Genomic DNA, 14,933 nt, shown 5'->3' on the forward strand with positions numbered 1-14,933 from the left:
CTCTCATAGTCATGACAGCTGAGCTTTTTAAAAAAATGTGCAAAGCACGAGAGAGTCTGAGTCAGAAAGGCGCTGCTTGCCATTCCTATTACAAGGCTGTTTCGGGTGGAACTCACTCGTTCCGGCCAATTTCAGGGAGTGGACATCATTGTGTGTAATCCACAGACAGGAAAAACCGAGGATATGACCCAGCAAAAAGGCACGGGAGCTTTGGCTTATTTTGAAAATATCAAGACTTATTTTCATGCTTTGGAAGCCCCCCCAAATATTTATTCAGGCAGGCTTTTAAAAGAAGGTTTCTAAGATCGTCAGGGACTACTATGATTTCATCTGCTTTGAATGATGTTCAATACTGTTTTAATACTTGTATATGTGCATATTTTAAGTTGTACTGAAATGCTTTTAGTTGTGAGCCGCTTTGAGTCTCCAAAAAAGCAGGATATAAATAAACATAATGATAATATTTATTTATTTACTACATTTATATCCCGCCCTTCTCACCCTGAAGGGGACTCAGAGCGGCTTACAAATTATATTTACATACAATACATTATACGATTAGCACAGTACAATACTAGTACAGTATTAAATTACCTTACTGCACTATATCACTACATCGCAACATTATTAGTAATATTACATACAATATATAATATATAATTAATTAATAGTATTATATTGTATTATTATCACTATTATAGCGTAATACATTATAATATTAATAACATGTATTATTATTATTAATACATTCAATAATCATTTGCAAAATTGACAAAAATGTTACTGGTAATTTGGTTTGGAAAAATAAGGGGGTTTTGGCTTCCTCTACGGGAATCGGACAGATTTTTGCCATGTTCTGCCACCTTCAGAATATTTCATCTCCAAGAAGTAACCCGGCAGTGACTTCCACCCACTTCCTGTTCTGAAAACAGTCTTCTCCAAGGTCTTAAAGCAGAAGATATGTCCTGTGTAGCTCCAAAAAGGTATTGGGTAACATTTGGGGGTGAAAAATGGGTATAGCGAGGGTTAAAGCCCCGCAATTTCTCATACAGGGGCAACACTTCCATCCATTGACACACTTCCATAAAGAGATAGTAAGGCATTAGTCTGAAGAAGAGCTGGATTCATTTGCTTGCAATCCAAATCCTGGCCTCCTGGGCATCTGCAGCTGAAGGAGTCCTCCCAGGCTGAAGGAGCTGAATATTAAAAGCAGGGAGGCTCCATTAGCATGCACTGAGCATTTATATGTAAATTTCCTCTAATCCACTTCTAAATGAACCTTCTGTTCCCTGTGCTCAGTAGCTATTTTGAAGTTCAAAAGGGAAGAGCCCCATTTGGAGGAGATTCTGCTTGTAAGCTCATGAAGTGCTTTCTCAAAATCCTTTTAGGGTTTTCTCCATAAGCACTTACATTACAGTGTGTTAGTTGCCCCACAAGAGAGCGAGAAGTAATTGCAGACTGGTTTGTTAACTGTCGCCACCTGTTCGGATTTTATTCACTTTTCTTCCCCGCAAATTAATAGTTAAGGAGGAGGAAAAAGAAGGCAATTTACTCCAGATAATGCTCCAAATGAGGCACTTTTATAACTACACAAGACAATCAAATTGTCTGGTTATGGCAGAAATAAACAGTGTATGTTAGACTCTGAGAACATTAAAAAAATGAGAAAAAAATCTGTAAGAATAAAAGATCAAGGTGGTCAACCATGGGCTTGGCAACAGGGATTATTTCTAGTAACATCAGGCAGTGCTAATGGCTGCCCGAAATAAGATGAAACATCCTCCAGAAAATATATATTAAGTCAACCTCTTATTGCCAAAGTGGAAGGTAATAAAACTTTTGGATAACCACAGCAATATTGCAAACCACACAGTATGTTTTAGTGCTTTTATCTGTATTGTATCCAGAACACACTTCATAAATATTACATCAATCGGCAACCAAAATACAATGAGAATACGGTAAATCTTCTCACCCATTTTCCATACACAGAGGTGATGCCACCCAAAAAGCAACTACTTGCAGGGAATAATATTCTAGGAAACGGCTACCAGGATCTATAATGCTGCCCTACAAACAAATTAATGCCCCTAACATGCCCGAAATATTGAGACTTTCACACATTCTAAGGATGTGAAGTCAATTAGCTGTTCAGATGGATAACAAAATGTTCTGCACAAGAGGAAAGCTATTTTGTGTATTTTTAAAGCAGAATTAAGAACAATGGATGCAAATATAGGAGGCAGATGTGTATACATCCACATTCCAATAATAATAATAATAATAATAATAATAATAAAAAATCTCAGCCGGCATTTAGAAACAATAGACATTGACAAAATTACGATATGTCAACTACTAAAGGCCACCCTACTGGGATCTGCATGCATAATCTGAAAATACATCACACAGTCCTAGACACTTGGGAAGTGTTCAACTTGTGATTTTGTGACATGAAATCCAGCATGTCTATCTTGTTTGCTGTGTCATACAATAAAATAATAAATCTGTATATATACAAATCCTCATTTCACACACACACAAAGCTACCTCTTCCACTTGATGCAACAGAGACATGCTCTGCATTAAAATGAAATCGGTGCACTCCTTTCTTGACTCCTATTGTTTCCATCAATATGCTAATATGTGTATATTCAACCAACAAGTTAATTACAAGGATTAATACGACAACAGCTGTAATTCTGCAGTAATGAACAAACAGTGCGAGCTGCTTGACATTATCCAGGAGAACCTAAACATAACCCACTGAATCATACCTAAAACATTGTTTTCCCCAGTGTAACTTCAAGTCATCTGCTGACGTATGGCAACCCCATTAATATCGTAAGGTTTTTAATTTAAGGCTTCCTGAGAGATTGTTTTGCCAGTTCCTTCCTCTGAATTTTAGCCTCCAGAACCTTGCATTCATTGGTGGCCTCCCATATAAGGACTGACCAGATATGACCCTGATGAGTTCCTAAAACCAAAGAGGATCTGCTGCCCATTTGTAAAGGGTTTCAATTCTCAACTTCAACTGCACAAACATTTATTTAGGTGAAAAGGAAAGGCCTGAGATGTCTTGCTCAAGAAATTATAGCCCCTCTAGGGTTTCTCTGCAGTTTCTGCATGCTTCTAAGGAGTGAAAGACTTTAAATATAAAGTCATTTCACATCCTTCTAGCTAAACATGTACTTCCCAACATTATTTTTGGATCACAGGGGTTTGCCACTGCCTTCCTCTAAGGCTGAGAGAATGTGATTTGGTGGGATTCAATCTCTGGCTTCCTAAAGTCATAGTCCAACACCCATACTGGCTCTCATGAACAGAGCTTGCAAATGTTAGTTTTTGGACATATGTCTATCTCTAAACTTTTAACAAGTGAGAGTCTTTGCAGAAAGTTTATCTACTGAATTGTATCATGTATGGGAATGCAGGCATTTTCAATAACTTGTGCCAGTCCAAGGCTTAATTCAAAACAGCCCTGCTCTCCAGTTGTACCTATCTTTCCAATCTTGTATGCAGGCTCTGTCTGAGGAGGTATATGTGCGAATAGGATAGATGTTTACGCAGTGAATCATTCTAACCTCAAAATGACCAAAAGCAGTAATTCAACCCCATGCGCAGAACCGCAAATATAAAAACTTATTTTAGTTCTCAGTATAGAGCTACACATAACACTGTTTCCATAATTAAACCCTGGCTCAGGAGCAACCAAGCCATCACACTTACATATTTATAAAACTGGCAAAACCATGAATACTGACACAAAAAAGATAATGCTACAGAAAACCAGCAATACACATGCAGAAGGCTATCTAAATCCGGCTGAAACAGAGGAGGGGAAAATATTATGTGAACAATATTATGCTGTAAAATGTACAGAAAAGAAAAGCAGGAGCACAGAAAGTGATAATTTCCCAACAGGTAATGCTGATAGAAGGAATAAAAAGCATGAGGATTCTGAGCTTCCTTTGACCAAAAATAAATCTGGTCATGTAGCCACATGCAATCAAAGCAAACATCTTTGACGTATCCTAATAGAGAATCAAAATTACATGGATATCCTCAAACCCCATGATTTAATCTCAGAATTATAGACTTGGAGGAATCACGGAGTTCGACTTCCTTCTTTCAGGCCACACCAACAACTTTCTCTGGTCAAATGATGGCAGTGCCTTTCAAACAATGCTGTCATGTGCAGAGAAACAGGACCCAAGTAAACCTAAATTCACTTGTTGGCAACTCCTGGCTCTGGAGTGTAGCATTCTTGCTTAGGCTCCCTTTTTTTTCTTTTTGCTGATCACAAGCATGTCAATCCTCAGATAAACATGACATGGTTCTGGCTTGGATTTGTGACTGATGATTACACTTACATCAACTGAAAACTGTTGATATGTAACTGCCTCTGGAAAGTTCCCGGAAGAGGTCTATTCAGGGGCTACTGGGATAAACTCTCCCACCTGTCCTCTCTGCAAGTCCGTACCTAGGAAAACCCTTTGAAATGCACTACCTGCCATACTTCAACAGGCAACTTGAAAACATAGATACAGACAAACCACAAAGGCACCAGATCTTGTCCGATCCAGGATGCTAAGCAGAGACAATCCTGTTTAGTCCTTGGATGGGAGACCACCAACAAACAGAGCTGTAGGCTATATTTCAGAGGAATTAACCGGCTAAACCACCTTTGAGGATTCATTGTCTTAAAAAGACCTACAAAATTCATATAGTCCTCTTAAGTTGACAAGGAATTTGAAGGCACAGAGAGAGAGGGGAAGAGGGGGAAATACAAAGCACAAAAGGCCCTTTTTCTCTGTCTCTGGTAGAGAGACACACTTTAGAAGCATTTGCATAAGATACTGAATGATAAACATGTTAAACCAGGGTTGGAAATAACTGAAAAGACTCTGGGGAACCATTTACTGTGGCGCTTATGCAAATTAACACTAAAATAGACATGTCACACCACCAATATGACAGTAAGTACGATGTTATCTTGAAGTGGTGGGAAGATATACAATCCACACATTAGTCATAAAAGAGACAGATAGGGAAAGTGTACAAATGCAATCCTTAACTTTAAGTGAAGAACAGGATGGTAAGACTAAGTGATACACATCAAAAAGTATATATTCGACCATTCCCTTTTTCCTCTTTTAAAATATCTCCCCCGCCCCTTTTCCCCTCAAAAACAGTCATCCAGAGTGCCAATACATGCTAATCCCCCGTTTGCAATTCACACTAATCCACACTTTGCAGGATCAGCAAAGCCTTAAAGAGTGCTCTTTTCTCGAAGCCACAACAACAACAACTGCCGCCTCCCACTGTTCCTCGCCTTTGCAGAAAGCTGCCCAAATATCATTCCACAGGTCAAAGTTTCGGTAGCAGTGAATGCAGACAAGCCTGCACAGTTCCTGCAAATAAGGCAACAGAATTCTTCTGACTTAAAAATCTCAGACAGGTATCACCATATAAGCTGAAAGACAGGAGTGGATTTGTCCAAAGCTAAAATTATCTGAGAGCTACTCCTTGGGGGCAGACCGGGGAGAATGTACCCTTACCTACACAATATTTCTTCCAACTCACAATCCAGCAACTGTTCCCACCTCCCATGAGACCAGGAAGCAGTAGCTGTGTTGCCAAATGTGGGGAAATCTCAAATACCAACAAATCACAGAGCATGGAAAATGAGGCTGTGTCCACCGGAGTGGAACATATACCAGGATAGAATGCAGCCATAGCACAGAAATGACAAATCTGGACCTTTCAGTATTTCTAGGAGGCTCCTTTAGCAGGGAAAAGCAGAATAATAATAATAATAATAATAATAATAATAATAATAATAATAATGTGTCTCATCAGTTGTGGCAAGACTCAGTGAAAGTTCATTGTATGGAAACAGCTTAAATACTCATCTCAATATACTTAAATCTGCAAACACTTCAATTAACACAAACTGATGCATTCCTGAGCATTCCTTCTTTGGTACCAGAGATAAAAAAAATACTATGGAAAACATAGGGATAGGTAGGTACCAACACCATACACATATACAAAAACAATTCTGCATATCTCAGCATACATTTTATCCACGAGTAATAATATGTCTATTGGAAACAATATAACCAGGCCAGTAAAGTCTTTGGACATTTAAATAAATATCTTGCAGTAGAAACTGTGGGACCAAACCCATCTCAACAAACAAGGTTTACCTGGCAAAAGAATGGGCTCCAACTTCTTAAGCCTGGGCTCGGGCGTGATCTTCTCTTCAGCCTAAAACACAGTAACAACAGGAGCAATAAGTATATTAAAACTAACATTTTAAATTTGTTATGGGAGTCCCAGCAATAAATATTTGCATGTGTGTTAACTAGCAGGGATTACCCATAATATATACATTTCCTCTATCTTCCAAGAGCAACAGAACTCTGATCTTCTAATTGTTTCTATGTGCAAGGTTTTGTGGTCAGAAAAAGTTCACACATTAAATCAGCAAACACTTGTTTCCACCCTGGTACAGAGAGTGACAATGCAATCCCAAATGAAACAGGGTATTTATCCCTATCAGAGATGTGGCTGAATACACCAAATCATACATTTTAGGTAAATATCGCAACACTCTATAGAGTTGTCCTTAGTTTCTGAATGTTAAAGGATAAAATGTGCCGCCTGCAGTAAATGCACTATATAATCTTATGCTTACAATGGAATTGATTTTTTTGAAGAATTTTAGATTAACTGAGATTAGATTAGAATTGTAAAGAAATACACCGGGACCAGACGCATGCTGGTTGACACTGTCCAATCACTCCTATTTGTAATGGGAGAAACTAAACAAAGCACGAACAAAGTCCACAGTTTTTGCAATGTGGGAATTCAACCACAAACCTGCACTTGTGAGTTACTTCCCTAGTGAGATGTCAGATACTTAACCATAGAAGGAATCCAGGATTAATTCTGTTTGGGCAGAAAGTGAAACAATCCCGAGAAACTGCTCCATGAACAGAAAATCCGTGTTTGCTAACCCATTCTGTATACAAGAGAAACAATTAACATGGAAGCATTATTATGCTGGCTTGTTTATGCACCAAGGCATTTTAAAATTTGCTTAGTTTCTCAAAAATGAAACTTTGTTTTGTTTCTCAATAATTCAAAGAACATGTAAGCCTCTTTTGCTGTTCTTGTGGGCATTATTTTGAACCTAATATTCCAGCTAATTCTTTTAATTGTCTTTCAGTCTGTGCACACAGCCTTTTGAGTCCTTTCTTTACATTAATCTGACTGATGTGGTATAACAATTAAGTACTTCCTCTTTAAAATGTTCAACTCCAGTAATTGAATACAAATCTGCCCATCCGTTTTAAAAACCGCATGGCTGAATACACCATAAAGTTTTGCTTTGCATTTTGTTCCCCTTAGCATCTTGAAAACTGCCACAAGAGAAGGAGAAAAATGTTTTTGACAGAGATTCATAGAGATATAGTATCTTTTAATTGGCTTTTATAGGAGATCATGTACCCCAACCCAACAAATATGGAGGCTGATGATCCTATGATTCCACTATCATTGCTATGGCCATTTCCTATGAGATTTGCAGTTTAGTGAAGTCCTACAACTCTCTAATTGAGATCTCTTAATGCCCCACTTCAGCTGCACCTCCCAGGATTTTATGGGCTGTTGCCATGGCAGTTAAAATGGAATCATAGCACTAGGTTTAGTGTGAGAAGGCCCAGAGATAGGTAGGATTTCTGTCTATCCACATCTTATGTGATAGGAACCAAAAAGACTTCACTCACTCCTGATTTAATTCAGGGTGGGAACCACAGCTTTGAACAAACAAACAAAACAAGTCAGCAAGCAAGTTTTGACAGGTGGGTCTATGTCAGCTTTTCCTTTTTCATTCATTTTCTGGGCTGTTGTGCAAAACGGTATACACCCTTTTAAAAAAAGAAAATCAGCAGTCCTCACCCAAAACGTTTAAGGCTGACCTTTCTCACAGTGGAGCAAAAAAAAAAAAAATTCCGCTACTTGTTTAATGGAATATCTATCTTTGGTGTTGAAGTGACCCTTGAAAATGTAAAGGCAGGTCATTTTTTAATACAGAATCGCAGGTAACTGTTCCCAACTTATTCCCTGACATTTCTGATGCCTGTTGTAAACTTGGCAAGTGGAGTTTATGTATCTGTGGAATGTTTGGGTGGGAGAAAGAACTCTTGTCTGCCTGAGGCAAATGTGAATGTTGAAACTGGCCACCTAGATTAGCATCAAATGGCCTTGCATCTTCAAGCCTGGCTGCTTCCTATTGGGGGGAATCCTTTGTTGGGAGGTGCTAACTGGCCCTGAATGTTTCTTGTCTGGAATTCCCTTGTCTTCTAAGTATTGCTCTTTATTTACTGAATTATTCAATTTAATAATTACAGGTTTTGCCTTTTTATCCTGAAAGCTATCAAGAAAAGAGCACATTTCCTGAAAGAAGAATCAGGAAAATAAGATTTTGACGGCAAACAGAAGGTCAGCTGCTGTCCTCCCATCCTTTTTGCTTTGTTTTTATTTATGCTGCACTTTGAAATGGTCATATGACTGGTCAAACAAATGAATTATTATTATTATTAATTACAGGTTTTAATCCTGTTGATGTGTTTTATTGTTTTATGTAGTTATACTGTTTTTAACTGATTGATCTGTGTATTAACGTGTGTTGTTGGGCTTGTCCCCATGTCAGCTGCCCCAAGACCCTTCGGGGAGATGGAGGCGGGATACAAAAATAAAATTATTATTATTATTATTATTATTATCGAAATTATTAATTTCAACAGAAAGGAGGAAACTATGAAAATGACGACAATTTGGCTCCCATTTTTTAAAAAAAATCATCTAAAATCAAGACAGTAAATAAAGAATGACACTCAAAAGACTGGGGAATTCCAGACAGGAAACAATCAGGGCCAGCTAACACTTTCCAACAAAGGATTCCCCCAGGGAGGAAGCAGCCTGGCTTTGAAGCTGCCAGGCTATTTACTGCTAGAGATGAAACCTGGGCCAACTTCGGCCCTCCCTCCAGGTGTTTTGGACGACAACTCCCACAATTCCTAGGAATTGTGGGAGTTGTAGTCCCAAACACCTGGAGGGAGGGCCGAAGTTGGCCCAGGCCTGCTCTAGAGGTGTATGTATATAATGTAGATATTGACAAGTCCATTATACTGTTATATTTCCTCTCAGCGAAGGCCTCCCGCTTTCTCTTGCTCTCTGCTTCTTACCTGAGGCAAAAGGTAGGACCGGAAGGTGGCCTTGGGCGCCTTGAGGGAAAACATGACGGAGGAACAGCCACAACCACCGGCGTCGAGGGCGGCTTCGACGGAATGAGCAGGCCCCGCCCCCTCCTGTCACGTGCACGCCCCGCTGCCCCCGCCCCTCGACCCCATTCGCCGGAGTCAGGAGGAGAGGCAGCGGCAAAAGCCAATAGCAACCTCTGTTGTTTGTTTTCCCCGCCTCTTTTGCTCTGAGGCACCTTTCGTTTCTTAGCAACCGCCCTCTTACGGCGCGTCAGAAGGGACAGGAAGGTGCAGAATGAGAAACCGAGCTGTTTTGCTTGCGGACAAGGCGGCTCTCCTGAAGTGAACAAAGGGGAGGAGCTACACGAAAGAGCGGAACCAGAACCAATCAAAAGCGCCGCTCTTCGTTGTCCCCGCCTCCTCCAATCATATCGGAATCTGAGCCCTCTCCTGGCGTCTCCTAGCAACCAAGAGGAGGGGCACGGAGCATCAGAAGGGACAAAAGTGTTGGCATATTGATTTGTAAGGGTTGTAGGGACTGGGATGTATAGTTCACCTGCAATCTAAGAGCACTCTAGACCCCAGCACACTGAATCCCCATGACAAGGAAAAAAAAATACTGGAGGTCTTGGGAGGGATCTATGGGAGTTGTAGTTCACCTTGAAGTTTTTAAATATAATAATAGATTTTAAATATAATAATAATAATAATAATAATAATAATGATGATGATGATGTTGATGGAGGTGTGGGCAAATTGTTATAAATATTATAATACGTTTTTGTTGATGGAGGCATAGGAAAATTTTAAATAATAATAATAATAATAATAATAATGTTGATGCAAGTGTGGGCAAATAGTTATAAATATTATAATAATAGCTTTTTGTTGATGGAGGCATAGGAAAATTATAAATATAATAATAATAATAATAATAATAATAATAATAATAATAATAATAATGTTGATGGAGGTGTGGGCAAATTGTTATAAATATTATAATAGCTTTTTGTTGATGGAGGCATAGGAAAATTATAAATATAATAATAATAATAATAATGTTAATGGAGGTGTGGGCAAATTGTTATAAATATTATAATAGCTTTTTGTTGATGGAGGCATAGGAAAATTATAAATATAATAATAATAATAATAATGTTGATGGAGGTGTGGGCAAATTGTTATAAATATTATAATAGCTTTTTGTTGATGGAGGCATAGGAAAATTATAAATATAATAATAATAATAATAATGTTGATGGAGGTGTGGGCAAATTGTTATAAATATTATAATAGCTTTTTGTTGATGGAGGCATAGGAAAATAATAATAATAATAATAATAATAATAATAATAATAATGTTGATGGAGGTGTGGGCAAATTGTTATAAATATTATAATAGCTTTTTGTTGATGGAGGCATAGGAAAATAATAATAATAATAATAATAATAATAGATACCCAGCATATACGAAATCCAGCATATATATCTCGTTTGCTGTGTCATACTGTGTCTTTGTGTCAATAATAATAATAATGTTGATGGAGGTGTAGGCAAATTGTTATAAATATTATAATAGCTTTTTGTTTATGGAGGCATAGGAAAATTATAAATATAATAATAATAATAATAATAATAATAATAATAATAGATATCCAGCATATACAGCTGAAGGCCCCTCCGCCCAGTAACATGCTATGCTAGTTATATATATATATAATTTACAATAATATATAATAACATATTGTATTTACATATAATATTCATAATATTATATTGTAATACGATATAATACTAATAATACAATTTAATAATATTAATTATATATTATATTTTATATGTAATATTACTAATAATATTACAATATATTGATATAGTACAATACAGTAATTTATTGCCAGTATTGTACTATGCTAATAATATAATATTGTATGTAAATTTAATTTGTAAGCCGCTCTGAGCCCCCTTCGGGGTGAGAAGGGCGGGATATAAATGTAGTAAATAAATAATAAATAGTAATAAATAAATATACGAAATCCAGCATATATATCTTGTTTGCTGTGTCATACTGTGTCTTTGTGCCAATAATAATAGTAATATTATTAATAATAATAGATAGCTTTTCTTGCTAATGAAGGTGTAGGTAAATATTAATGTGAGGCCTGTTCAAACAAATACAGTATCTCTAGATATACAAAAATGAATGACAACATAATCGCCTGTTGAAACTGTCAACCTGGTAAGACTGGGAGGCTCCATTCCATCCCAAATACGCAGTTGTTTTTCATCAAATCCTGGGACAGTGTTTCAGTGGGAGATTCTGGATATGACAGCAGCCTTTTTCAGTCTCTTCCTCTTTGATACTTCTGCTTCTCTTCTGCTTCTCTTCCTAAAAATTACATCTGGCTTCCTCTTCTGCTGTTTCTTTAATCACCGAGGGCAAAAAAGTCCCCAAAGTGGCTTTTTTGGAGGAAGCATTTTCCCCTTTCGGCACATGCAATAAGTCAAAGATGGCTTTATTTTTAAGTGGGGGGAAACCCTTCTTGTATGAACAAAAGGCAAAAGGCAGCAGCAGCAAACACGGATAAAACATTCGTAAGGCAATCGGTTGTTTGTTGTGATTTGAACATGGAACATGGAGCCCTACTGGGATGTGCTCAAAAATAATTATTTTGGATCAGCAGGCAATGTGTTTTAGTAATTATATGTTTCAAATGCATTTATTTGTGTGGTTTTGTTTATGTTAGGTTGAGTTGTCTTCGTTGTTTACATGTAGTGTATGTAAAATGGAAAACTGCATTTCTGGTCTTGTTTATGTTTCTTTTAAACTTTCATAATAATAATAATAATAATAAGTGGTCCCGGTGGTGATTGGCACATTGGGTGCTGTGCCATAAGATCTCAGCCAGCATTTGGAAACAATAGACATTGACAAAATCACGATCTGCCAACTGCAAAAGGCCACCCTACTGGGATCTGCGCGCATCATCCGAAAATACATCACACAGTCCTAGACACTTGGGAAGTGTTCGACTGGTGATTTTGTGATACGAAATCCAGCATATCTATCTTGTTTGCTGTGTCATAATAAAATAATAATAATAATATAAATTTATTCTTATATCCTGCCCCATCTCCCCGAAGGGACTCGAGGCGGCTCACACGGGGATCAAGCCCAGCAATACACAAAAAATTACTGTATAAAAATTACTAACAAAAACAAACATATCCTGGACAAAGCAAGATGGCAAAGGCCAAAGTGGACTGAGGTCAAGGTGCCTCATCCGGATGGCCTTCTTGGAGCAGGAAAGGCAGCTTCTGGAAGGAACGAATGGCATTAAAACGGGGCATTTAATTCTGTCCTTTTCCTTTCTTCAATCCAACCTCTCCGTCTCAATGCACATTTGCATGTATTTGAAAATGTTGGAGAGGTGGTCACTGAAAGTGGGAGCTGATGAAAGAGCTCCACATCCTTTCTCTCTTGATTCCAGTGGTCTGCATTGCCCTGCTCAAGTTAAATATCACATCAGCTCTTTATATGGTAAATTTAGGTGTAAAGTGTCAAACCCCCATTGTTTGGGCACCTTTAGCTCCAGCATCACCAAAACAGACCCAACTTAAACTGAGGTCAGTGTGCACATATTGACGTCGTAATATTTGGGGACTAAACTGCCACCGATGGGCAGTGGAAGAGGAAGAGGTGGCTAGGATGCCTTTTTAAGGTGCTTTTTAGTAAGATCTTTATCTTTTCCCCACGGTCAACACAGAGTTCCCTTGCCTTTTCATCCAGATGCCAGACCCTCCGTCTTTTGGGACTGACCACTAAGAAGTCAGGGGAATCTATCCTTCAGACCCAGTGATGGACATATCATAGTTATCAAAGTGCTAAGAATAAATGGTCATTTTTGTGGTTGTTTTAGTTTTTTTTTTTAAAAAAAAAACTGTATGACAAGTATTAAAACTCCCCCATCCCATCAACATATGAATCTGGTGCCTAATTGAATGAAGAAGAAGAGGATGCCAATGCACCTGCAAAAGAAAACACTGCAAACAACCCAAGGCCAATGAGCTCTTTGAGCAACATGTGTTCCTTCTGCGATGTTCTGAATCGAGAAAGCCAGATGCTTGGTGAGGGGGGAAAGGCCATTTTAGCACTCGGTTTCTGTGCCGGAGGCATTTTCTTTGTTTGTTTTGGGCTCTTCTGTCGTGTTTCCGCAGGTGACCACGAGACTGCTGACACTGCTGGCATGGCCCGGCCTGAGGAGCTTGTCTTTAATGGACTTGGCTTTCCGTGAATGGCTGTGCAAACTCTTTGAGCGGATGGAGGGGAACTCGTAAGTCCGGTCAGAGTTCACCAGAAGCTGGTTCTCTTTGTCCGTCCTCCTGCTGACCGGTGAAGATGGGTGGGAGGCACTGAGGCCCACGACTTCGCCGCCGGCGTCGCTGTCGTCCTCGGTGTCGGTCAGCATCGGCTTCCGCTCGGCCTGCATCTCCGCCTCGGACACGATGCCGGGGTATTCGGGAGGCGGCTCGTCCTCCAGCTTCTGCTGCAGCTCGTACTTCCATTCGGCCGTCCACTGCTCAACCGTGGAGGGGCAGACCTGGTCCATGATGGTCTGGTACTCGTGGTCCACGATGGCCCAGTTGTTCACGCCTCCCACCATCTTCCCGCCTTGTGCAAATATGTAGCTCCTGGATTTCATCATGGTCGCCTGACAACCGTCAAACGTTTCCGAAGGGCAGTACTTCATGGCCCGAGGCTTGTCCAAGGGGTAGGAGATCGTGGCTTCTAACTTGGTCCTCTCAAGGGCCACGCAAGCGTTTGGGAGGTCCGCCCTCCTTCCGGACTGCCCGCTTAAAGCACTATCTGTTTGGCTGAGGGTTTGGGATAGGGTCCCTTCGCTCTTGCTGTGGTCCGGCCTGTCCCCCACATGGGGTCCGCCAGCGGTCTGCGCAACGTCTAAGATTTTCCTGCCGTGGTCCAAAGCGGCCACTGCGCTCAGGCTGGAGGTGGAGCGGAGGCTCGCCTGACGTTCCGGAGACAGGTGCAGCTTGGAGTCGGCTTTACGCAGCGCCAGGGCCGGGGACATCGGGGCCGGGGGCAGTTCGTCGTAGGCAAGCTCATCGCCATGGGACCGGAACATGCCGTAGCCGTCCGAACTGTTCACGCTGCTCTGCCGGAGGAGGTAAGCCACGTCGCACTCGGAGGAGGCCCTGGAGCGAGTGTGGGTCAGCTCGGCCTTGTCGATCCCGGCCAGTTTCTCCAGAGCGTTGGCCATGCGGCTGGAAAGCTCTTCCAGCTGAGATAGCCGGAGGTCGACCGTCTGCAGGGAGGCTTTCATGAAGTGCTCCCGTTCGTTCACTTCTTCTAACCTCATAGACATGTTCTCAACTCTATAGAGTTAAAAAGAGAGAGAAAAGATGGATTCAGCAATCTAGATCTGGTCTGTGAAGCATCTTCTGCACTGAAATGATCTGTCTGGAACAACGAACAGAAGGACCCATTTAATCTTGTTTCTAACATTTTTTTCTCTCCTCTCACTTTGTCTTAAGTTTACTTCAGTTTTTATTTATTTATTTATTTACTACATTTATATGCCGCCCTTCTCACCCCAAAGGGGACTCAGAGTGGCTTACAAATTACATTCACATACAATACAT

At 39.8% G+C, this 14,933-nt stretch overlaps 2 protein-coding genes across 5 annotated transcripts in view; both read right to left on the reverse strand.

Annotated features, from left to right (window-relative positions):
• Positions 1-9,383, reverse strand: part of mtmr10 (myotubularin related protein 10) — a 30,271-nt gene extending 20,888 nt beyond the window's left edge. The window contains exons 1-2 of the mRNA XM_003226928.4: positions 9,258-9,383; positions 6,213-6,273 (exon numbers count right to left, since the gene is read on the reverse strand). Of these exons, the coding sequence (XP_003226976.1) occupies positions 6,213-6,273; positions 9,258-9,311 (115 nt within the window). The 5' untranslated portion in view covers positions 9,312-9,383. The remainder of the gene's footprint in view (positions 1-6,212; positions 6,274-9,257) is intronic.
• A 2,021-nt stretch (positions 9,384-11,404) lies between these two features.
• The window catches only part of trpm1 (transient receptor potential cation channel subfamily M member 1), a 52,946-nt gene continuing 49,417 nt past the window's right edge, over positions 11,405-14,933 (reverse strand). For all 4 annotated transcript variants that reach the window (XM_062963588.1, XM_008119950.3, XM_062963587.1 and 1 more), the window contains one exon: positions 11,405-14,666. In XM_062963588.1, coding sequence (XP_062819658.1) covers positions 13,421-14,666 — 1,246 coding nt within the window. In that variant the 3' untranslated portion in view covers positions 11,405-13,420. The remainder of the gene's footprint in view (positions 14,667-14,933) is intronic.

Source organism: Anolis carolinensis, unplaced genomic scaffold, assembly GCF_035594765.1.
Source record: "Anolis carolinensis isolate JA03-04 unplaced genomic scaffold, rAnoCar3.1.pri scaffold_11, whole genome shotgun sequence".
Classification (NCBI taxonomy): Eukaryota; Metazoa; Chordata; class Lepidosauria; order Squamata; family Dactyloidae; genus Anolis; species Anolis carolinensis.